The 25,703-nt window shown below is 42.1% G+C and overlaps 1 protein-coding gene across 15 annotated transcripts in view; it reads right to left on the bottom strand.

Moving 5' to 3' along the window:
- Positions 1 to 25,703, bottom strand: part of SPATA13 (spermatogenesis associated 13) — a 125,940-nt gene that overhangs the window by 14,392 nt on the left and 85,845 nt on the right. For 14 of the 15 annotated variants that reach the window (XM_014581469.3, XM_006138887.4, XM_075919258.1 and 11 more), the window contains 7 exons: positions 15,609 to 15,745; positions 15,124 to 15,303; positions 13,230 to 13,403; positions 9,931 to 10,110; positions 8,101 to 8,333; positions 1,782 to 1,911; positions 835 to 1,207 (listed from right to left, as the gene is read on the bottom strand). In XM_014581469.3, coding sequence (XP_014436955.2) covers positions 835 to 1,207; positions 1,782 to 1,911; positions 8,101 to 8,333; positions 9,931 to 10,110; positions 13,230 to 13,403; positions 15,124 to 15,303; positions 15,609 to 15,745 — 1,407 coding nt within the window. Of the gene's footprint in view, positions 1 to 834; positions 1,208 to 1,781; positions 1,912 to 8,100; positions 8,334 to 9,930; positions 10,111 to 13,229; positions 13,404 to 15,123; positions 15,304 to 15,608; positions 15,746 to 20,368; positions 20,994 to 25,703 lie in introns of those variants that run through there. The other variant, XM_075919263.1, reaches the window with a different exon arrangement.

Raw genomic sequence — 25,703 nt, 5'->3', positions numbered from 1 at the left:
ACCTCTGGCGGCACGGGGGGCGCTTCTCCCCAGCAGACCAGGGAGACGCGGAGCGGCTTTTCTCGCTGCGGAGGACGCTAGCGAGTGAATCCAGCTAGTGCACCCCTCCCCCAGCAGACCAGGCTTTTCTCGCCGACGCCTGGGGTAGAGCAGCTGAGGGGCTGCCGGGTTGGTCCCAGAGCGCCGAGGTGCGGCGCTACTGGACCAACCCAGCAGCACCCCAGCTGCTCTGCCCCAGGCGTCCCCAAGTCAGCCGCTGCTGAAACTGATCAGCGGCTGACTATAGGAAGCCCGAGGCAGAGCTGCTCTGCCCCGGGCTTCCTGGAATCAGCGGCTGATCAGTTTCAGCAGCGGCTGACTTGGGGACGCTTGAGGCAGAGCAGCTGGGGTGCTGCCGGGCTGGTCCAGTAGCGCCGAGGAGCGGCACTGCGGGACCAACCCAGCAGCACCCCAGCTGCTCTGCCCCAGGCATGTCCGATTCAGCTGCTGCTGGTCAGTTTCAACAGCAGCTGAATCTGGACACCAGTTCCGACTTACATACAAATTCAACTTAAGAACAAACCTACAGTCCCTATCTTGTACGTAACCCGGGGACTGCCTGTATAACTCATCACAGCATCAGGCCCATTCCAGTCTCCAGTGTCAGGATCACAAGGTGCAGACAACTCAATGGGAAATAACAGACGCTTGTATAGCTGAAGTTTGTGTCTGATAAACAGGCACAGCTGCTCAAGAAGAGTGACAATCTACTTGCATGGAGCTAAAAAGGTGAGAAACCCAAACGTTTCCTTTTGATTTAACACTTCCCTCCACCCTTTAAAGCTTTGCACTCACCCATTTCTTTGTCTTCCTGCACTCTTCTTCTTTCATTTTCACATGCCTCCAACCATCTTTTCTTATCCTCTTGTTTTTTTGCACAAAACAAATGAACCTCTTGTGTTGCTCTATTCACAGTTTTGAAAGCATTCTTGACATTAATGTTGAAGTCCTTATCTTTGCCATCCTCTATGTCCACAAGTTCCATTTCATCCATATCAAGCCGACCCTTATAGTATAACATGTCCCTTCTCAGCAGGTCCTTCTTACAAAACACAAGCTGATGGTCAAAAAGGAAAAAAATCCTTTGCTGGCTTTTGCCTTGCTTTGAGATTTTGGTCAGCTCACCCGAGTGAATCAATTCTGAGCTTCTGGCTAAAACATCCTGCCCCTAAAATATATAGAAACACATGTGTAATAAATAAATAAATATTGTTTTAAGATATTATCGTATTACTAATAATTATTTTTGTAGCATTTGGTCACGACAGCCAGAATTGTACTTCTGTTTCAACAAACCTTTTAAAACTCTATACATGTAAAATGTAGACAAAGCTGTTTCACAAAAACTATGGGCTTGATTCTACTCTCAGTTTTATTGGTGCAAACCAGGGGTAACCTTCATTGAAGTCAGTGGAGTTACCCTAATGTATAACTATAAAGAAATCAGAATCAGATACAATGGTCCCAAACTAAAAGAAAATACATTTTGTTCTCTTTCAACATGTCTTTGTAATCTCAAAGATACAAACATGTGTTACAACAGTTCTTTCTGAGTAAGAAACAAGATAACCAATAACAGAATCATTGCAAGTGAAGCAATTTGACTTTTAACTGAACAAGGCCCACGTGAAATGTATGCACCATACCCTACAGCATGGAAAGAAACATACCCCTAGAGATAATTTAAGAGCACAGTACATTTAATCTTAAATATTTCATGAAAATGGAAAAGTGACACCTACCTCCCAGTCAACAATAGACACTTGCCAGCGTGCAATCTTGTCTATGCTTTCCAGCCTTCGTTTGCGCTCGTTGATCAGGCATGCTACATTCTTCATGGCCTCATATGCTGCCTGTATATTGTTATAATCACTGTAAAATGGAATCAGATTTCAAACACATTATACACACTGTCTATAACACACAAACACAGTTTTACTATTTATAGCTTGATTCTCTACAGAACTGATTTATCCCCCTAACCACAGTTCTTAAACATAAGGGACTTGACTCCCACTACGTAGCCTTGTACAGTGATTTACACAATTTATTGTTACCCTATCACCTACTTTGCACTAGTGTAAATTACTACACACAGGACAAGGAGTTGGAGAATCAAACCTAAGATGTGATATCCAGGCTCCATTGAAACCAATGGCACAACTCCCATCAACTTAAATGATTTCTTTCTAGCAGGAGTTTAGTTTTATAAAACAATTTTCCTTTCCCTCCTTTCCAGAAGCTGGGAGCGAGGCTTGGGACAAGGTAACTTGAGCACAGTTATAGTGTCCAAGCTGCACAGCTGTGATGTCTCAGGGGAGGCGGTATGAAGACCATCCTGCTCCGCCTTGTAGAAGGATAGTTCTTAGAAAGGCCAATCAAAGGATCCAGAGAATGAGGAGTGTCTGAAATCCACCTAGCTGTGTGACTTGAGAGGGTGATGAGCACAAAGAAGGAGAAATGAAAGAGGATGGATTGATTAAGGACCGCTAACAGGCTAGATCATTACATATAAATAGGTGCTAGAGGGGCAAGGCTCAGAGTTCTGGCTGTCCGTTCCACTTCCTCCACTGGGGAAACAGTTCTCCTTGTGTGCTTCTGCCTTTCCATTGACACTAAGGGTGTGTCTAAACTACATGGCTCCATCAATGGAGCCATGTAGATTAGGCTGATCGGCAGAGGGAAATGAAGCTGCCGTTTAAATAATCGCGGCTTCATTTAAATTTAAATGGCTGCCGCGCTGAGCCGACAAACAGCTCAGCGCGCTAGTCTGGACGCTCCCGCGCCGACCTGAAAGTCCTTTATCATTATGCCTCATAGGATGAGTCCTGTTATGCCTCGTAGGATGAGGCTTACCGGGGAGGTCGATAAAGGGCTTTCATGTCGACTGGGGAGCATCCAGACTGCCCCGATCTGTCGACAAACAGCTGATCGGCAGAGCGGGGCAGCCATTTAAATTTAAATGAAGCCGCGATTATTTAAATCACGGCTTCATTTCCCTTTGCCGAACAAACAAATCTACATGGCTCCGTCGACATACCCCATATGTTGTCTAAAAGCCCAGTAAACAGTGTTGGTAACGCTGCCGGACACAATATTAACCTCCAGTGGTTCAGCAAATTCTCTGGTTTGGCATCGGTTAGGTCCTGAGGATGCCAAATTTGAGAGGTTCAGCCTATAATCCATCTCTGTTATTGGGCTAAATCCTGCACGATGTCCAACAGCAAAAATCTCATTGTATTCAATGGGAATTTTTCCAAGGTAAATGCTGCCGCCTTGGACCAAGAGATATTGATTCAGGCTGGGTCTCTGCAAACAGGTTAATAGATGGAACAATTTTCTTGCCAACCATAAGGGCTAGAAACACAAACTTTTAAAGATAAAAGCTTTAATTTATTCAGAAAGTAAACTACAGGAAGTACTCAGAATGTTATTTATTAATGATTTATGACTTCAGAGGAGCTACATTGATTTATATCAACACATGATGGGGTATCTGGATTTACAATAAACAAAAATACTGGAGGAGTGGAAGAGGATAATATCACCCTTCTGACAGCCCAGCTTACACACAGATCTTGCCCAAAATAGTGCTTTTCATCAGTTCATAGTAAATCCAGTTAGTTGGGTCTCAGTTCAATTATGTGTGGTTTACAGAATGTATGCCAGAAACTCTGACTGGTTGATTACTAAATGAATTACTAGTTTAAGTTACATTCAGACAGTCTACTTACTATACATTAATTTATCACTTAAATTAGCAGGATATTGTAGCTGAAAGGCTAATTGTTTTAACCCAAAGTTAAAAATGTGTACAAAATATCTGATTATAAACAAGAAACTAGCAGGTTTTGCAGACTGTTTTTCTCTTATCTATTATCGAAAACTCCTATAGAGTGTAATAGGAATTAAAACAATATTAATTAAATAGGCTTTGTAAAAATGATTCCAATAATATAATTTGACAGAATAATAATCTTTCCAAAATGTATTGAGGATTATACAGAACTAAAGCAGGTATTTAATATACTGATTTCTATAGTTTGGTTCAATATTCTACAGAAAGGAGATAAATCTTTATTAAATTCCATAAAACTTACCACAATCTACACTTTGTCAGCCATTTTCCAGGATTGAGCTTTTCTCTCTGTTCAGACATTTTATTATATATCAGATATTTTGTGCACATTTTTATCTTTGGGTACAACTGCCTCAGTGTTTCAAGTGGTTTACAAGCTAGCAGTTTTCAACACTATTGCAAGAAGACTTGCTTCCAGCATATTTATGTAAGACTTGCCTGAACATATTTGGAAACTGTTATGTCTAGCCTACACTACCACTTAAACTGTTTTTAATAGCTATGCAGCTGAAACCAGGACTTGTAATCTATCATGGATCAGTGATTTCAATGGAAAATGTCTTTGCCAAATAAGTGCTTTGCTTTACTCTACAGAGTTTTACTTTCACCATCTCTGGCCTGTTTTGTTTAGGAGAAAAAATAAACTTATGAGATCTGATTTTCAATATCTGAGTAATTTATGCTTGGGGGATAAAATTAAGCAGAACCGACTATAGTTCTACAAAGAAAGTCTGTTTCCATTTGCCACATAGGCTCTCTTAGCTCTGATAAACGGGAATCCACATAGTAAGATGAGACAATGACTCAGCTTCGGTTCTATTGTTTAACAAGCAAAATTAAAGAAAATTAAAGAAATCTGAAGAAAAGTTGAAGGGAAAAACTGGGAGGTGGGGAGAGGGAGACATTAAAACAACCTCATTGCTGAAAACCCTAAACAGCTGAATTCTGTGCATCACCTAGAAAAGAAATATATTGTGAAAAGGTATTATTGGGTTAAAAACGAGTGCAATAATAGCAATGGAATGGCAATTTCCTGAATTGGCTGCCAGTTAACCATAACACTGATAATCAATGTTAGGGATATAAAACCCATCCAGAATTGTTAGATGGTTATGCGATTTGTTCTCTTTTATCTCCTACATGTATCCCTTATTCATGTTTCTCTTTGGAATCACTGATGTTTTTCCACTTTGGTTTACAAATCCCTCCCTCCCCCACCTATACCCTTTCCTTTCTCTCACTCCAGACTAATCCTCTTACAGTCAAGGATGGCTATTTAATATGTACAGGCAGTCCCCGGGTTACGTACAAGTTAGGGACTGTAGGTTTGTTCTTAAGTTGAATCTGTATGTAAGTCGGAACTGGCGTCAGCCGCTGCTGAAACTGATCAGTTTCAACCGCGGCTGAATCTGGACGCCAGTTCTGACTTACATACAGATTCAACTTAAGAAACCCAGGCGTCCCCAAGTCAGCTGCTGCTGAAACTGATCAGCGGCTGATTCCAGGAAGCCTGGGGCAGAGCAACTCTGCCTCGGGCTTCCTGTAGTCAGCCGCTGGTCAGTTTCAGCAGCGGCTGACTTGGGGACGCCTGGGGCAGAGCAGCTGGGGTGCTGCTGGGTTGCTCCAGTAGCGCCGAGGAGCCGCGCTACTGGAGCAACCCAGCAGCACCCCAGCTGCTCTGCCTCAGGCGTCCTGATTCAGCCGCTGCTGAAACTGACCAGCAGCGGCTGAATCAGGACTCCTGGGGCAGAGCAGCTGGGGTGCTGCTGGGTTGGTCCGGAGCAACGCTGCGGGACCAACCCGGAAGCCCCCAGCTGCTCTACCCCAGAGGTAGGCAAGAAAAGCCTGGTCTGCTGGGGGGTGAGGGTCACTAGCTGCACCCCCCCCAGCAGACCAGGGAGACGGGGGTGCGGACGCCCAAGTCCTCCACGGCTTTGCTCCGTCTCCCTGATCTGCTGACCTGGGAGACAGAGCAAAGCCGCAGAGCACACGGGCACGGGACAGTCCACGCGCGCCGCGGCTGTCCCACTGCTGGTGTGCTCCGAGGCTTTGCTCCCCTTCTCCCTGGTCTGCTGGTCAGACCAGGGAGACGGGGAGCAAAGCCTCGGAGCACGCCTGCAGCGGGACAGCCCGGGCATGCTTGAGCTGTCCCCCTGTGGGCGTGCTCCGCGGCTTTGCTCCCCATCCCCCTGGTAGGCAGGAAGACGGGGAGCAAAGCCTTGGAGCACGCCCGCAGCGGGACAGCCCGGGCGCACTTGAGCTGTCCCCCTGCGGGCGTGCTCCAAGGCTTTGCTCCCCGTTTCCCTGGTCTGCAGGGAGACGGGGAGCAAAGCCTTGGAGCACGCCTGCAGCGGGACAGCCCAGGCACGCCTGGGCTGCCCGAGCCCCTCCGCAGCTTTGCTCCGCGTCTTCCTGGTCTGCAGACCAGGGAGACGCGGAGCAGCTTTTCTCGCCCCGGAGTACATGGGCGGCGGGGCCACGAGGTCCTGCAGTCCGTGTCCTCCGGGGCGAGAAAAGCCGCGTTCGTAACTGCGGATCCGACGTAAGGCGGATCCGCGTAAGTCAGGGACTGCCTGTATACTGTTTCTGAAATATTTTTTCACACAGGCTCAGGATAATAACGATTTTTTAACTGGTTAACTACTGGTAGCAGGGGCCTCTCTGGCCTCAGCTCGCCACAGCCACAGATGGAAGAGGTTGCTCTGGCTTTGCCCTGCCATGCTATAGGAGATGGGGGCTGCTCCGGCCCTGTGGGCTGACGGCTGTTCTGGCCCCACTGTTCATCGCAGCTGGGGTTCTGTTGGCTGGATCAGCCTGGAGGGGATGGGAGGGGACCTGCAGTTAATCCGTAAGCATGCCATTAAGGCATATGCTTATTGGTTAACCTTTAACATCCCTAATCCACATATATGAATGACTGTTAGATCACCCCAAAATATTCAGTTTTACTCTGGGTCAAACAGCGTTTGTCCTAAAGTCACAGGGAGTTTTGCCTGAGTAAATCCCCATGTCTAGGGTTGTTTCCTACACTGAAGAGGGTAACGATGAATTTATTTAGTCTGTATATTTCTTATTAATACATTTTGCAACATTATTCTGTAAAATGATTTAAAATTATTTAGTCTTTTTTCGATATTGGTTGTTCCTTCTTTTTCCTTTTTTTTTCCTCTCTTTGATTTATTTGTTTCATGCAGTATCAATCTACATTGTTTCATAAGGATTTTTCAGTATCCTTTCTCCCCAAAATACATTTTTCAATGTTTAATACTAATAAACAATTTCAGTTTATGTTGTTCTTCTGAAACCATCTTCACCTTTTTTATCTTTAAAGATATTTCTACGAAGCAAAGAAAAACCTGTGGTTGGCCAGGCCCTAAGACTCTGAGGGGTGAGAGGGAAGTCTACACAGCTGTGAAACAGCCCTGGAGTCTGAGCCCCGAGAGTCTGAGTTGGCTAGCACAGATTAGCGGCAGATTACTCTTTGCTGTATAAATATACCCTGAGATGCTTCTCTTTACTAATTCTTCCCTTTTATCCCCTACAATTATCCCTTTTGTATGTTTTCTTTTGGAATCGCTGGCATTTTTTCACTTTGGTTTACTAATCCATCCATCCATCCATCCATCCCTCCCTCCCTCCCTCTCTCTCTCTCACATACATTTCTTCCTTTCTCTCACTCCAGATTAGTCTTCCTAGGGCATGTCTACAAAGCAGGGCTAAAGCCAAAATAAGCTACGCAACTTGAGCTATGACAACTGCATAGCTTAAGTCAAAATAGCTTATTTCAGCTTTTGGTGCTGTCTACACAGCAAGAAAGTCCGAGAAAGAGCACTCTTCCTTCGACTTCCCTTAAATGAGGGTTACAGGAGTCGAAGTAAGAAGTCCTCCAACTCGACATTATTTTGACAATAACTGTATGTGGACTATAACTCACATTATTCCAAAATAACACTGCTGTGTAGATGTACCCTTATAGTCAAGGGTGACTATTTAATGTGTATATTGTTTCTGAAATATTTTTTCAGATAGGCCCAAGATGATAAACATATTGGGTGAAATTCTGGCCCACTGAAGTCAAACAAAGCTTTGCCATTGACCTTAAGGAGCCCAGTGGTCAGTCACTGCCTGACCCAATCTACCCTCGATTGCAATAGCAGTAAGGTAGCATTGTAGTCTAATAGAGATCATTTTAATTCTCTCACCTGTGCTCTTCAGTGGTGTATTTGAGTAATTCTGCAAGCTGAAGAGGGTATTTACAGATCTTCTGAACAGGTGTAAGGAGAAAGCCATCAATAGCAATATCAATCATCTGCTGAAGCAGGCGGCAGGCCTCAAAGAAGTGACGGTATTTGCCATGTTTCATTAGATTGGAAAGCTCGATGCAGGCACTGGGATGATTGTTACAATACTCTGAGTAGATGGCAAAACCTTCTTGCTATAAAGAAAAAACAAAGCTTCTGCTAAAACATTCATTGTTTGGTTTTGTAAAAAGACAAAACCAAAAATCGACTCTGAAGTTATAAAGCACTTCTGGTTACACTAATTTAACAGTCTGCTAAATTACACTCAAACTGAGTAACAATATATTTAGAAAAACTGGAGAAGCTATTCTGCAACTGGTAACGGGTGTAACTCCTGTTCATGTGGATTGCAGGGGAGTGCTTTAGCTAGCAGTGCTTCGTGCTTTCTGAAATGGAACCCCCCCAAATATCTCTTTACATTCATCAGATTTGTGACTCTCAGTCATAAGGGTTGTCTATGAATACTGAAACAGAGGGCTGCCCAAAATCATTATAATTAAAGTCACTTTAAGTAAAGTCTTCTTTGAGGAGTCTTAGAACTTGGAAGCCTCCTGAGATTGTTGGTTGAGCTGAGCAAGCAATAAGATTTTTTGGTTTAAAAAGAATTAATAATCCAGTTCAAGTTGAACCCAATCAACTATTTTAGAGATTTTTCAAATTGAAAGACTTGAAAAAATATCCTTTTCATTCAGTCAACTGAAATGTTTGAATTGACTCTAAACAATTTTTTTTTCTACTTGATCACTTTGGGGTCTCTGTCCTTTTTGTTGATTCTTTTTTAACAAGCCAAACTTGAAAACAAAATGTAAAATGACTTAAGAAAATCAGTATTTTTTAGTAAGTTCTACCCAAATACATTAATAGTTTTGGAGTCCTCCAAAATGCATTTTTCAGTGAAATTTCTATTTGCCACACATTTTATCTCAAGTCTAGTTGGCGAGTATGTAGGTGATTAGCAATGACATGCAACTCTTTTCCCACCTTTGTAAATCAGACTGATTAATATTTTCTCTGGGAAGACAATGAGTGTAGTTTTCATACAACAAAATCCACTCATAGGTCTGCAATTAAATTTTAACTTATGATTGTTGGAAAATTCCTGTTCATCTGGGACCTTGGGATCAACATAGCTATGAAAATGGAAAGACTTCACTTACAAGGACAATAGGCCTAATCAAAGGGTGGAGGGTAGAAAAAGATGAGGGATAACAAATGTTATCATATGATCAGCATAAACTAAAACAGGGCTACTCTACACGCAGTTCCGTGGGTTGCAGTGCAGTTTGGGTTTATGTGGGGTCAACATGTGGCCCACGGGTGGGAGCCAAAGCAAAAAAGTAATCAATATAATGGTCTTCTGTTAGGCATTTTAGCATTTATATTCCTGGAGTGTCATTGCTCATTAAAAGTGCTATTGGTGGAAATCAGGTAAATATTGTATTTTATTAATATCAACAGAACTGACTTAAATGGGGCCTGTGTGTTGTGTAATCTTGCCTTAATCTTTGTATTCATGCCCGTCAGTGTGAAATAAGCTATTTGCATACATATTTGCAAGTATATGCAACCACGCTTAAGTTGAGGCCGTTGGCATGTGCTGTGAGTATTATTGTGACCTCTGGGGCTTCCAAAGTTGAGTAGCCCTGAACTAAAGTGTCTCTCTCATGGTAGTTAAACATTTTCTAATAATTTTTTAATTTATTTATTTAGCAAAACAGCTAAGTGACATACGTGTTGAAGAAAGCAGGATCCTATTTCACTTAAATGAGGTTCCTCTTTGTTGTACTGTTTCTCAAGATCTTTGAGGAACTTTCTTTGGAATTTGTAAATATCTTCAATGTTTCCAAAAATGGTGTTTAACTGAGCCACGGTGAACATTCCTGTGTGTTTCCGACACTGTCGAATATATCCCTGAAAACAAAGTAAGAAACCTCTTTGCATCAAACTTGAAAGAGATCAGGAACCTGCAAATGGATTTTGCACTGAACAAGGCAACTCAATTGGATATGCGGCTTTCCAAAGTTAGATTTTGTGGTGTCTGATTTCAAGGCTGTTTTCACTACAAAACTGGATTTACAAATTCAGATTTGTGTCTGATTAGTTATGTTACTGATTCTCCCAATCCTAATTCTGTTTCACAATAGTGGATTAGTCAAAAAGCTAGACATCAGCACTTGCATAACAGCTATAAAAGAGCTGCATCTTGTTGTTATGACTACCAATCTGGTAGGAAGAGCACCTACACCAACAGTTTTGCCACAGTGCTTAATAGTACAAATGAGATCAAATTCTGTAATAACATAGTCTAAAGGTCATCTCTGATAGGGCTAGCGCATGGTTCTCTAAACTGGATATTTCAAGGCTTGGTCCCAGCCACACAGGCAAGATTAAATCTTGTTATAACGTGCTTGAGATGCTACTGTGGTTAAACAGTACTTAAACATGGTCAAACCTATAGCATGGACAGGACCATATGGGTAATGGAATGACTGCTACCTTAAAACCCAAATGTTCCATTGACAAATATTTCTCTCTCTTTAGGTCTATATGTAAATACCATATATGGGCTCAGTCTCTATATAAATATGTTACCATGCTCCAGCTCCACAATGCACTTGAAGTAACTTCTACTCTGCACTGATTACCAAAGACAGGTAATATAAACAACTGTGTAGTCAGGAGGAAGAGAAAGGATTAGGGTTCTGCTGCACTAAAGGGCCAGGTTCTGACACGTCTGGGAGAGGCATATGATCAATAACAGGGAGGTACATATGGTAAGCCCACAAACATCTGCTGAGAATGGGATATAGTATTCTACAATGGCTGCCAGAAAACATCCACTGCACATACAATAGGGTATGGCACCCAGATACACATAAGCACTGAGGTTCAAGTGTGTGCTAGGAGATGTTTGCCAGGTCTATATCTTTGGATACTGTCAGGCATCTTGGTCCCAGACCTCCCAGTGAACTGGTAACTCCAAAAAGCTTGTAATGGCTACAGCGACAGGTAACAAGTTTCAAGCAGACTTCTGGAGGTTTCTGAATACCATTGCTAAGTACTGCTGGGCACTACTATGCATGTTTCTACCTCCCTAACCCGTTTGTTAAGGGAAGTGCGCCGTGACAATGCTGCAAGCCAGTGGTCCCCAACCTTTTGGGGCTGCCAGGTGCCTGGGGGCAGGGCCGCTCATGTGCCGTGCGTCCAGGGGCAGAACCACGCATGTGCCACATACCCAGGGCCCCGGGCGCAAGAATGGCTTGGGCTGCCCCTGGTCACTTGGCAGGCGCACATAAATGCCCCAGCAGGCGCCATGGCTGCCATGGGGACCACTGTAAGCCAATTTGGTGTTTTTTGCCTATTGCTTTGTTGCACAGACTCCCACAAGGGAAGCGATCTCCTGTGCAGATCTTCTAACTTGGGTCAGTGTCTGGAGTAATTTTCACTGACTCAGACCCACATGTAAGCACACCACCAGCCTCACAGTCCAACTTGCACAGCCTTGAGTGATTCACTCTGCCACCTCTGCCCTCTGTGCTGACGATGGGAACCATTTATTCCCCTTGGAAAACATGCAAATTAGCACTGGTCCACTAAATGCACCACCACTCTATTTTAAAAAAGCTATAGATGAACTGGTTTGGTGATTTCTAAGAATTAATATCAGTGTACTGATGCATCCCAGCAACAGAGTTTAGCCAATGAAAGCTAAAATTGGTTGCTGGTTTTTGTGAAGTACAACTTCATCTCTAGAAAAAAATATCTACACTCTCCACAGAAAATACCAAAATAGAAATTGGTAGCTGGAGCTACAGAATGGTACCGGAAAGAAAAACTCGTAGAAGTGGCAAGTCTGGAGCTAGTCTGAAGACTGAAGGCAAGTCAGGGAGATAAATTCTTGCACTCATAAAACACCACAAGATCTGTCATTTTGATACAAAACCATCGGTCTAGTCAATCTGATATTCTTCTAACAGTGGATGCTTCAGTGGAAGATAAAATTCACTCACCATGAATCAAGCTAAATGTGTCTAAGACACACATGGCTGGTAAAAATTCCTCCCTTACCTTTTATAGTTAATGCCCTAAAGACTTAATTACACTTATTCTGGCATAGATAAAAAGTGTATCCTAATGATGATCTTGATCAAGGAGCTGACATTTAAGATTTTTTTTTTTACAGATGATCTAAAAAGAAGAAATGGGTAGCTGCTTTTGTTTCATTTATTTAGAATGTATTAAGAAGGCCTGATAAAAACAGTCTGCCTGTTTTCCTCATTAGAAGTGCAAGCTCTTATTATCTTTGTTTTTCCTAGAAGATTCTATGTATGACTGGAGAACTAATAGGAATATCACATCACAAGCATAAAGAAAGTAAAATCTAACAAAATGAAAGGAGAAGGAATTTTCTGTCAGGCTGTTGACCCTCCTTCATTGTTCTTTTTTACCTAACTCCAACATTCAACTGATGCTTGGGAGAAAAATGTTCATAGTTAAAGGCTCAAACTTGAATTAAGGTATGAGAAAGCTCCTACTTTATAAGTCTTTGTTCCTCCAAGGAAACTCCAGCAAAAACAAGGAAGGAAAATCTTGATACGACTGCTATTTCTGCAGTTTAAACAAGCAGAATATTTTTAAAAAATATTACATAAATAGGATTACATAATAAACAAGCAGAAATAAGCACAAACCCAAGTTTTCATTTCTCTGCAGGCTACCTTCAAAATGTTCAATCACTGAAATGTAAATAGATATTATTCCATGAATTTAGTTATGTACGAACACTAAGTAAGCTGGACTTTCTCCCCTAACATTCAAATAGCAGTCAGGAAAACAAAGAATTGATAAGTGTGAAACAAAGTGTTCTTTTTAAAGGAAGTTATGTATTATGGTATCAATAAGATAGGGAGAACTGCATGAGATAGCATTCTCATTGACAGCCTTAGAATTGCAATTATGAATCTTTTGACAACAGAAAGTTTTCACTTGAAAATTATGCCTGTGGAATGTCCTATGGCTTGAACATGTACCTCACAGATGTCCTTGAGATGTTTGATGTAGACTCTCTCTGTGTTCATTATTTCCTGTATAACATTGGTTCTCATCTGATCCTTGTTTTCAGCATTTTTTTGGCGATCTACATGTTGCTCTTCATCTTGGGTGCTACCACAATTTTCTGGTAGTTCTTCCTGATTAACTCGTAACTGCGTTCATAACAGAAAAGACAACTAGAGTAGAGCAGCAAGGTGTAACAAAAACAAATGTTAAAAACTATTACAAACTTATTTAATTACAATGGAGGTGGCTCATAATGCAGATATACTGATTATTATTATATTATTGGTCCCTATTTCTAGGTTATATAAATAGAATTCCAAAATAAGGCCTATCATGTAGCTCTTATGTGAGTAGTTTTACTGGCTACTAATGTAAAGGTTTCAAGCTTTCATCACCATTGTATCTGAGGGCCACCATATAGAGTAGCCTGTATTTTTTACCATGTAACAATTAATAGAAGGGCAGATTTATTAGAAAGACCATGAGTAGCGAGCAGGCAGTCATTGCCAAAACCTAAATAAATAAATTGCGACTTTATTTTCAATGCTACATTAAGGTGACACTGATGTGAAGTAATCAGTGACAGTCATTTTTCCTGTTCCCAGTTACGCTCCTTCCCCCCAAAACTGAGACACTTGCACACACAATCTAAAGTTAAAAATACATTTTTCTGAAGTCAGATTTAATATTTTTGTACTAGAGTCCTATCAAGTTCATTATTCACCTCACACACACAAATGGTAAAACTGACAGGAGAGAAGACCATGTGGTTAAATCACTGGATTGGGTTTAATGGCCCCGGCTCTTCCATTAGCTCTGTATGTACCATTGGACAAATCGCTCAGAGCAGTATTTTCAAGACTGCCTGAAGCTCACATTTTAAAAGGCATTTGGGCATTGCTTGACTCAACGTTGCAATGCCTAAATGCCTTTAAAAATCTGGGCTTAAGTGATTTAGGAATTTTTAAAACTTTTACCATTAATCTCTCTTCCGCCGTTCCTTATTGTGAAATGGTAATAACAATGCTTCCTTTCACCCACTCTATCTTCAGCATGGCTACTTAGATGGTAAATGCATTATGGTGGCTCTGTCTCTTACAATTTGTTTGTAAGCACCTAGCCCACTGGGGCTCTAACTTCCGCTGTGGCCTCTAGAAGCTACTATAATATAATTAATAATACAATACAGCCAGCCCTCTACAGTTGCGCTGTCGTAAGACTCTTGTCTGAACTGTGAATAAGGTGTTGCAAATTATGAACAGAACTACCACAAATGAAGAAGCTGACAGGTCTGGCATTATTTTACCAGAGAAATCCCTGACATATCAGAAGGTAATGCTGAGTGGAGCAGCCGTCTCCACCTCCACTCCCCTAACAATTGTGCTCTTTCTGTATATACTGAGCAGCCCTGACTGGTATTAGTGCAGATTTCTTTACCTCTACAGGACATAGTCCAAATAATAGTGATAATGATGAGCTGATTCTCTGCCCTCATTTCTCTGATTTCAAAAGGGCTGTAAAAGGTAGCCAAATAGATCACAAATACTGGGGCCTGATTTTCTTTTGCCCTGCCCCTTGTGTAGTCTTTCACGCCTGTGAAAAGTAGGCGTAAGGAGTTATAATTCCGATTTGCAAATGTCAGGCAGCAGAGCACTCACTGCTTCATTTCAGTTTAATATTGGTTTGGTGCACTGAGCGTGAAACAGGGAGATGAAGAGATGTGTGCTTAAATGAGAATATATTTCACAAAATAAAACAAACCATTGTTATACTGACATTTTGATAGGAAAACTGATGTAAAGCTGCAGTAACGCAGTGGTGAATCAGACTCTGCCTTTACAAAAGAAGTAGATATGGGTTACTAACCCTGACAAAGCTAGCTGGAAACCAGGCTTCTTTGTCTTCATTTCTTCCCCACCACCAGTCCTTGTTGGAAGCTTCAAGGACTCTGATGACATCCCCAGCTTTAAAGCCTAGCTCTTGATCATCCATAGTCACATGGTCCCACAGTGCTTCAGCATAGACCATGCTGCCATCACATATCAGCTGAAATGGAGATAAAAAGAGTTGGTGAAGGACAAAAAGCGCAATGACCAAAGACCAATTTGTAGGCTGCTACAAAAACTAAAAAAGAATAATTAAACAAAAAGGAGATAAATACAACCTGTTTCAGGATGAGCAGAGTATTTTGAGCAATCTGTGCTTGTATAGTTATCAGCTGAGAAATTAGATAATGTAGCAAAATGGTCTGGATTTCAGACTTCCAAACTTGAGTATTGTAATACAAAGCACATGCAACATCATCACATTAAACAAAAGAGTAGACATACTGGAATGTATCTTCCACTTACTTCATTAATTGCTAGCTGTTCCCCTCCAGGCTGTAGGTATCTAGGGCTGGCTTGGCAGAGTTCCTCATAACTGTAATCCTCCTCACTGCCATTGTCATCAGCTAAGGCAGAAGATTCAGTTCCCCCATCTGTAACAACTAAAACAAAAGTGACCCAGGCTTGAAGCAGAGTAATTCGGTTTAATCAAATCCTTCTAGGAAGAGCAAACATACAAAAACAACTTAATAACCAATGTGACTATAAAACCACCAAGATGCTAAAGCAAAACCCCTTAGAACAGGCCTGGGCAAAATAAAATCCTCAGGCTGGATCTGACCCGTGGATGCTGTGGAGAGCCCCAAGCAGGCTTCCCTGCTTGTCCCACAGCCCTGCACACTGCTCAGAAAAGTGGCTGCAGGGCCATTTCTCTTTAAAAACTGGGGGAGGAGGGAGGGAGGAAGCTTCAGGCATATTCCCACCCCCAGCACGATCCTACTGGCCACCTTCTGGCCAACGGGAGCTGCCTGTTTGAATAACAGTCAGTCACAAAGCACTAGCTCCCTCCCTTCCAGCTCAGTTATTCACCCAAGCACATGACTGTGCAGCCTGTGTAGGAGTGGGGCAGGCTGGCTGGCTGGCAAACTTTTTAAGCTCTTTAGCATTTAGCTCTGCAGGCAGGCAGGCTGCTGGCTGATAAGTCTCCTGGCCAGAGCCTGCCTCAGGCTCCCCAGCCCCTCTCTGCCCCCCTTCTCCCCAATTCAACATACACAAATCCTCTGCACCCATATCCCTCCCAATCTGGCACCCAAATTCCCTGCCCAGATCACGATCCCCTTTTACCCTATTACAAACCAGACTCCTGCAACCTTGTCTCCTCCCCTAGATCACAACCCCCTCTTGCCGTAGGTCACATTCCAAAACCCTGCACTCCAGTCTCCTGCCCTAGGTCACAACTGCCTTCACCCAAACTCCCTCCCAGACTCCACTCTACCTCTTTCCTATACTTCAATCTCTTACCCCAAGCTCCCTTCTGTACCCAACCTCCATCCCAGACACTACACCTCCTCCATTAATATCATTGAAGAGTGTAGCCCTCAACCACTATCCAAAATCTTGGAGTGGCCCCCGCCCCTGTCAAAAATTATTGCCCACCCCTGCCTTAGAAAGTACCTTTTCTCTTCAAAATAGAACCACAAAGCAGTTATGCAGGAACTGATTTTCCTCTCACGTATCCACCCTGACAAATCAGGAGTAACCCTACTGAAGAAACCATCTACACAGAAGTAAATCTAGAGGTAAACCATAAAACTTTTTTGGGCCCGTGACATGGCTCGGTAGATAGCTTCCTGATGGGGCCCCTGATTCAGGGGAAAGAACTTAGACCAAGATTTTAAAAAGTATTTAGGTGTTGCTGAGCTCAGCATTGTAATGCTTACCTGATTTAGGTGCTTACATTAATTTTCAAACGAGATAGGCACTTTGGATCCTTAATCCCACTGATTTGTCAAAAATAATTTAGGCTCATTAGTGCCTGAATTTTTTGAAAATGACACTTGGGCATTGCAATTCTGAGCACAGTGATGCCTAAATACCTTTAAAAATCTGGGCCTAGTCTTTATGTGACTCATACGCAGATGACCATGAATGGTAGGAAAAAAAGACCAGGTGAGCCTCTCCTAAACCAGGCTGTAGCCCTGTCCATGATTCTTCCTCTCTCCTGAAGACAACAGGGGCTCAGCTTGAGCTGGTGGCCTTGAGCTCAGAGCTCAACAAGTCAGAGAAGCTCAGCCCAGCAAGTAGCCGGTGTTTGGGTTGCCAACATTTTAACTGAAAAAAACTGAACACCTTTGCTGTGTCCAGCCCCTTCTCCAAGGCCCCATCTCTGCCCTGTCTCTTCTGAGAGCCCATCACCTCTCTCACTCTATTTCCACTCCCTCTATCACTGCTCTGCCCTACCCTGGCTCATAGATTCATTTTCACAAGGCTGGGTCAGAACGCTGGAGCATGAGAGGGTGTGAAGACTCCAGCTGGGGGTGCAAAATCTGGGATGGGGGTTGGGATGAGCAGTTTGGGGTGCAGGAAGGGGGTCTGAGAATTCTGGAGTGTTGAAGGAGGGTCTCGGAAGGAGCAAGGTGTGCAGGCTCTGGGCGGAGCTTACTTCAGGCAGCTCCCAGAAGTGGCCAGCATGTCCCTTCCACTTTTAGGCAAATGTGCAGTCATGGAGCTCTGCATGATACCCCTGGTCACAGGGGTACTGACCCTGTAGCTTCTGTTGGCAGTGGTTCCTGGCCAGTAAGAGCTGCAATGCCTGTATGCAGAGCACCCATGGCTTCCCTATGCCTAAGGCGTAGAGCATGAGGGAAATGCTGGCCACGTCCAGGAACTGTGCAGAGCTGAGTAGAGAGCCTGCCAGTCCCACTGACCAGCAGTGCCACCAACCAGACATTTAACAGTCTGGTAAGCATGTTGCCTGGAACCACCACAGTCCTGTTTTGACTCGGTGTTTCAGTCAAAAACTGGACACCTGACCAGCCTACCTGATGTTCAGACTGGTCCATGAGTCAGGGCAATGCTTGGTCCAGCCAGAGGTCCAGGGATCGGGCAACTAGGGCAGGTAGGCTGGTGCTTGGATCAACCAACATGACTAGAGTGGGCCAGCCAGTGGCTGGGGGCAGCTCGGACTGATGGCCTGAGGCTTCTCTAGCCGTAGTGCGGGAGGGAGGGCTCAGGGTTCTCAGGGGTAGGAATGGAAGGGGCAGGTCCTTGAGCAGAATAGGTGGAGGCAGGGCTAGATTTCCTGAAGGGGTGCCCATGCAGATGGCCTACAATGTAATCCTACAGGGAGAAAGAAGCAGAGCAGGGCAGGAAATGGTCTTCCTTCCCATTAATGTGTTCAAGTTTCAAAAAAGATTTTGCCATTCTGCACTGGGATGAAACCAAGAGATTATGATATATATCTATATCTATAGATATATCTATCTGTGTGTCTCTCTCTCACATACACACAAAAGCAAAAAGGGTGAGGAGATTATGGCACTCATGTTTGTCCTGGGAGACCCAGGCTCAAGTCCCTTCTCCGAAAGATTTGGAAGAGGGACTTAAATCTGGGTCTTCTATATCATGAGTGAACGGCGTAACTAGCAGTCTATTGGCTATTCTAGGTTGGATGTCTCCCTCTCTAACACTTATTTTGACCAGAAATTCCTTCTTGTACCTGAAAAACATCCCTAGCAAAATTTTTGTCAAAAATGATACATTTCCACAAAAAGTTATGTTTTTGACAAACCAGCATTTTTTGAGAAAAAGCCAGTCAGTCAAAAAGTTCCCAGCCACCTCTACTTGAGAGGCTTGCCTTGCTTTGGATCCTAGGCAGATGATCTGAACAGAGTAACTCATAGGTTTTCATGACAGTATAGACAGTCCTGTCTATATTAGGCTACGTCTACACTACAAGGTTTTTGCGCAAGAAGTCTTTTGCGGAAGAGTTCTTGCGCAAAAACTTCTTGCACAAAAGCACGCCCACACCTCAAAGCACATCACTTTTGTGATGCGCTTTTGCGCAAGAAAGCATCCATACTGCATGGACACTCTTGCACAAGAAAGCTCTGATGGCCATTCACAGAATGGCCATCAGAGCACCTGTGCTTTTTTGGATAGGCTCTATTTGCACAAGAAACCCTTGCGGAGCATCCACACTTGCCTTTTTGTGCTGTAACTGTAGTGCAAAAGGGAGTTATGCCTCCTAAAAGGAGGTTTACCTACACTGGAAAAAGCCCTCTGTTTTGACGTTTTACTGCCAATTTACTTGCACAAAAGCGCATTTGAAGTGTAGGTGTTTTTGCGCAAAAATCTTGCAGTCTAGACATAGTCTTAGTGCTTACACTTGCACCCTTACAAACATTTCCTGTGATATGGTTACTAATTTTTCTAGAGTAATCAAAGCCACAGAATGCAGAAGTCAGCTAAAAACATTTACCTTGTGGCTTGCTTTCTTAGAAGTACACAATATTTCCCTTAATCTTGACATAAAACAATATAGTTATTCTACCCAACCCAAAACATTTTAAAACACACATTCATATTAATATCATCATAGAGCTAATCAAGGAGGCAAAATTCCTATTAAAAAGTTGAGATCTCTCCATCATAGGGTTACAAATCTGAAAACTAAAACAACTTTTGAAAAACATATTTCTGTAATTTTAAATTTGCTAACATTTCTTTTCTGAAAATCTGTATGTAAATAATACACAAAATCAGCTTCTAGCCTGAAGTCTTCAGTGGTAAATGTCATCCTCTGTCTCATTTTTACAGTTGCATTGTAATGGCAGTACTGACAACTGGTTTGTTGCAGCAAGATAGTAACATAAATACTCTAAAACATTTAATGAACGATGGAAAAGGAATATAATTTTTGGGCTTGTAACTGCTCATTATTCCATACCAGTCAAGATGCTTCTATTACCTCAGTAGCTAGATTAAAAAAAATAATCACTTGCTCTCTGTTTCCATTCCTCTAATGTTTACCGGCAGGAGTAAATATTTTACAGATTGGGATGGATTATCCCTGTAGCTCTAATGGATTGCAAGACAATGTGGGCCTGATTCTGATCTCTATCCAGCTTTCCACTGGTGTAACTCTGTTGTCTGTCATGGAGTTTACATTATTTACAAAAACATAAGTGTGATCAGAATCAAGCCCAGTGATGGTAACACTTCATAATTGTAAATCAGAAATAATACAGAGAAATAAAGGGAGTGCATCTTCTACTCACACATACCCATCTGAAGGCTCTCCAGACTCCAAAATCGTGCCATTTCCCCCCGGGCTACCATGCTGCCGTCAAAAACAACATACAGAGTAGTTGGTGTTTAACAGGTGAAGCGTAGTCCTAAAAGATTCACGGAGAACCAGAAAGGCTGAGAGCCTCTGAGCTACTGAAAATTCAGAAACAGCTTATTCATTGCTATGAGCTTCAGTATGTGCATTTCAGGCCCGAGCTGCCTTAGAAACTGACAGCTCATTCACTGTTCCGTATAGCTGTGGGTTTAGTGGATCAGTGACATCATGGGGTACCCTTAGGGAGGAAGTTACAGAAAAGAAACTAAACCTGTGTATACAGTGTTCATTGATAATGTACTTACAGTCTACTGCACTGTAGCTAATGACACTGCAACAAAAAATGTTTCAGTCACATTAGGGCCAGAGAGTATATTTGCTACTTTTCATTAAAGCAGCTAAATGTGAATTAGAGTTTCAATCAAAGTGCAAAAGGATACACTTCTTTTACTCCAACAGGAAAAGGCTGTTGGGAGTTGCTATTTCTTCTAGCCATATTCAAAAATATGTCTTCTTATACTGCTTTACATAACATTGTGCATTTATGACATTATTCCAAAATGTAATGCATAGGTATAACTATACACCTGAGGGATTTTTCACATAGCTCTTAAATGCTGCTGTAACTTCACAACAAAACTGTGGCTTATTTGTTTGGTTACAAATCACTATCTTGTAGCCCAAATTGTTAACAGCAGCCAATTATTCTGAGGAGAAGGCATTCCCTCACTCATGCTGCGGCCTCCCTATAACACTACCACAGAGGGTAGAGAATGAGGGCCACGAAAAGCCATTTAGCCCAGCCTTCACTCATTCCATAGCCCACTTCAGCAATGACCCCACAAACCCCCTTACGCCAGAGCACAGGGGTTGCTATGGAGATCCACATCTATCACCCCGGATCTGGCCACCTTTCCATAGGGGAATTGCATCAGTTCCCCAGCCTAGAGGCAAGGGCAGTATTTGCCCCTTCAGTCAATCTATGTACTCTTCAACAACCTGCATTTGTACTAATTTTTTGAAAACTGGTATAAAAAGAAAATCCTGAAATAATTTTAAAAGAATTCATGGTGCTATATCTCTGTGGACTGGACTCTGAATTACAGAGTTGCTATATGAAAACAATGTTGTTTAGCTATGCCAGTCCTTTTATTAGAGACTGGTTTCTTCAGTGATATGCTCAGAAAACCCCTATGGGACTTTGCATACAGCATATCACAACACCCACAGAAATCACATGGTTTCCTATTGTACCACCTCAGAGAAAGAATGAAATGACAAACTTATAATACAACATTAATGTTATTTGTTTACTAAAATCCAGGACCTGCTACACTTTGAAGGCAACCAATAGATATGAAAAATAAAGCTCTTCCGTCTGAATCACTGAACTGCACCCTAATTCCCGGCTAAGAACAACTTGCTGAATAATCATACTTACAATAAGCTACAGTATATTATGAAAAGAGCACATGCAGCACAGTAAGAATGTGACTTGCAATAGAAATCAGTAAACAACTAAACAACTAGTCATGCATAGAAAAATTATTGTCACACAAATTATTAATTCACACTGAACTAGTACTATCCAGACAAAATACTAAATATATAACATAAAACAGATTCATCCCTTTAAATTATTCTATCACACCTCTGAGAATGTGATAAGGCAAGTGAAAAAAACCCTTAATTTTCTTGACCATATTTTATGCTAAGAAGTTTAGATCTGACTACACTGAAAACTCTTTTCAGTAGCCACACAAGGACCAACAAATATCTGTTAATTATGGTAGCGGTCTAATTAGGTGCAGCAGAACGGTAATCAAAGGGGCTTGCTTCTGCTCTTAGCGATAATGATATAATCAGGAGTAAATCAACTTAACTGAATGCAATGGATTTACACACGTGTAAAACTGGTGTAGCAGAGACCAGAGTCAGCACCAATACAGTTGGGAATGCTTTCAGGTGGTAAGTTAATACAGGAAAGTGTTCAATAGGGGTAGTCTCTTGTACAAATTTAACTGCATTTTAAAGCCAGACCTATGAAGTAAATAGATAACTTTGGATTCCCTAAAGTGCCTGTTAGAGATTACAGTGAGAATTCTAGGAAAGAGATGTTTGAAGGTACAGTATTCTTGCCAGAACTGAGAGAATGAAATCCTCAGTAGAGGATTTCTGCCCTTTCTCATCCTTGATGAGAAGATGGAATGAGTCAAGAGGCATACATATGACTTGTAGGAATCATACAGAATTCTCAAGCATCTGTACCTCTGAATCTCATGGAAGGGACTGAATTCTAGACACAGCTTTTTAAGATGAATAAAACAAAAAAAATATTACCCATTAATCACTACTACTTAAAATGAAACCCTAATACTAGAAACTCAGAGACTTCTCTATTAGATTAAGTCTGTTTCAACACCATACATAACTCCACCCTCACTGTCCTTTCCTCCTTCCTCTTAATTAGTTGCCACAGGAAACTTGACTCTTCTATGTTGTTAAGTACATGCACTTCAACACTACTGAGCTGTGAGAGGATAACACATGGCCTGAGCAGAAGTCAATTACAAACTCTCACTGATTTCACTAGGACCAGCATTTGCCCCAAAAGGCAGTTCTGTGTGTCTTTGTGGTCCCCGCCTTGTACTAAGCAAGGCACCCAAAATATCACTTGAGTTATTTTTGACCAGCTGCTTGTTGCACAAGAGGATGGGAAGAAGGGCGGAGGAAGGGAATGAGGAAGCACAAATTACTGAGGACGCAATCAGATATGTAGAAATCTAAATGACATCAACTGCATCCATGAAGAAATGCAAGTACAAAAAGAGAGACCAAGATGAGCATCCCACACAATAAGAATTCATAACAGTGTACCAGCACCTCAGCAAAGTTTTCAGGGTTCTAGACCATGTATATGAACAGAGGTCCAACCCAATTCCACCTTTTTCAAAGTCATAACAAGTGTACAGTTTATGCAGTATATAGAAAGAAAGAGAAAGCATCAGTACTCAAAAGTTGTTGCTTCAATATAAAAGGGAAAACTTAATCTCAGGCTTTGGGCTTTAGAATCAGGTTTTTGTAGGGTATGATTTCTCATATCCTCAGGACTGTTTCAAAATCTCATGACTTGTGGCCATAGCAGAGATGGAACTATGAGTGGGTCCTTTCCACTCAGGCCATGCAAGGGGACAATCTGTGAGTCTGTTATCTTGTTTCACTTAAAATCATAGAATCATAGAATAATAGGACTGTAAGGGACCTCAAGAGGTCATCGAGTCCAGCCCCCGGCCCTCAAGGCAGGACCAAGCTCCGTCTACACCATCCCTGACAGATGTCTATCGAACCTGTTCTTAAATATCTCCAGAGAGGGAGATTCCACCACCTCCCTTGGCAATTTATTCCAATATTTGACCACCCTGACAGTTAGGAATTTTTTCCTAATGTCCAATCTAAACCTCCCTTGCTGCACTTTAAGCCCATTACTCCTTGTCCTGTCCTCAGAAACCAAGAGGAACAAATTTTCGCCTTCCTCCTTGTGACACCCTTTTAGATATTTGAAAACCGCTATCATGTCCCTCCTTAATCTTCTTTTTTCCAAACTAAACAAGCCCAGTTCATGAAGCCTGGCTTCATAGGTCATGTTCTCTAAACCTTTAATCATTCTTGTCGCTCTTCTCTGTACCTTTTCCAATTTCTCCACATCTTTCTTGAAATGTGGCGCCCAGAACTGGACACAGTACTCCAGCTGAGGCCTAACTAGTGCAGAGTAGAGCGGCAGAATGACTTCACGAGTTTTGCTTACAACACACCTGTTGATACAACCTAGAATCATATTTGCTTTTTTTGCAACAGCATCACACTGTTGACTCATATTCAACTTGTGGTCCACTATGACCCCTAGATCCCTTTCCGCCATGCTCCTTCCTAGACAGTCGCTTCCCATCTTGTATGTATGGAACTGATAGGGGACACATATCATTGGGGACACATATCATTGTAGCCTATTCTGTGACTTCTTTAGGGCTAGTTTTTCAATTTCCTAGTGTAGGCTGGTATGGATGGTCTATCTATGCTTATGTCCCATCCGTTATTGCCTCCGGTTCTTTTGCTGTTGTCACTTTACATTATAAGGTGGATAGGTAGAAAGCATCACCAACATTTCTCATGTCGCCATGAGGAAAATCCATGCCAGGTGCCCATTAAAAAGCACTATAAGTGCAGAAGGTTGATAATATCAGAGTGACAATCTGACCTGTCAGACACTGGTAGGAGTCTGACAACTCTACCTGGGATCACATACAGAACAGATGGTAACATAAGCTTGCCAATTCATTGAAATCTATTTCGGACTTTTAAAAGGACTCTGATGAACAGTGCAAAATTTTGTGTTAGTTTAACAATTTAGGCAAGCAAACATCCATTGAATATCAGCTGAGACCACCAAACACAATTCACTGATGACCTTAATCCAATCTGAAACCACAATTTCTGGGTGAAAAACATTAACACTCTGTGACATTTTAGAGAATCTAAAGGAAAGCCTCATATTGAAAAAGAGAAGTGGCCTATGTAGTCTAACAGCTAGTCTCTGAAGACATACAATCACCCTTTGTGCACCAGGACAGTGTTGCAATATTATTTTCAAGAGAAGCTTCTTCCCTTCATGACTAGTGATCACATGCACTGCAGTCTGATGATCAATAGTGCCTGTAACTGCTCTTTTCCTAATTAGTGTAAATCTCCACAATTTATTATGTGAGTTTAAAAATGATTCCTCCATCCTAGCTCACAGTTCCTTACTAAAGTCCTACTGGAATCAATGGAACTATTCAATAATTTCATTTGGACTATAAATTCTTCTACATTTAAAACTATCTCCAATGCTGTCACATTTATACGTACACACTGAAGTATAGTTTCAGTACCACAGCCAGTAATTCCCATAGTGTGGTCCATAGAATTAGTGGTCAGAGGAGAATTGGCTGGTCCCATAGAATACAGTCAATCTATGGATTTTAGCATACAGCATATACATATCCTGATTGCTAAAATAATGCATTTGTGGATTAAGAGTCTTCCTTCCCTGGAATTTGGATAAAGTTGCATGATCTAGAATCTGCACCAAATACAAACTCCTGAAAAATTATTTGGTTAATGCTCTTTAATTTTTAAAGAAACATTGAACATGTTATTTGATAATCTTCCACTTCAAGCACAGTAGATCCTGATTTCCACACTGCTTATTCCATGTATATATGGAGCAGCACAGCGAA

Source organism: Pelodiscus sinensis, chromosome 1 (genome assembly GCF_049634645.1).
Source record: "Pelodiscus sinensis isolate JC-2024 chromosome 1, ASM4963464v1, whole genome shotgun sequence".
In the NCBI taxonomy this organism is placed as follows: domain Eukaryota; kingdom Metazoa; phylum Chordata; order Testudines; family Trionychidae; genus Pelodiscus; species Pelodiscus sinensis.
This window is presented reverse-complemented; position numbering and strand designations above follow the sequence as displayed.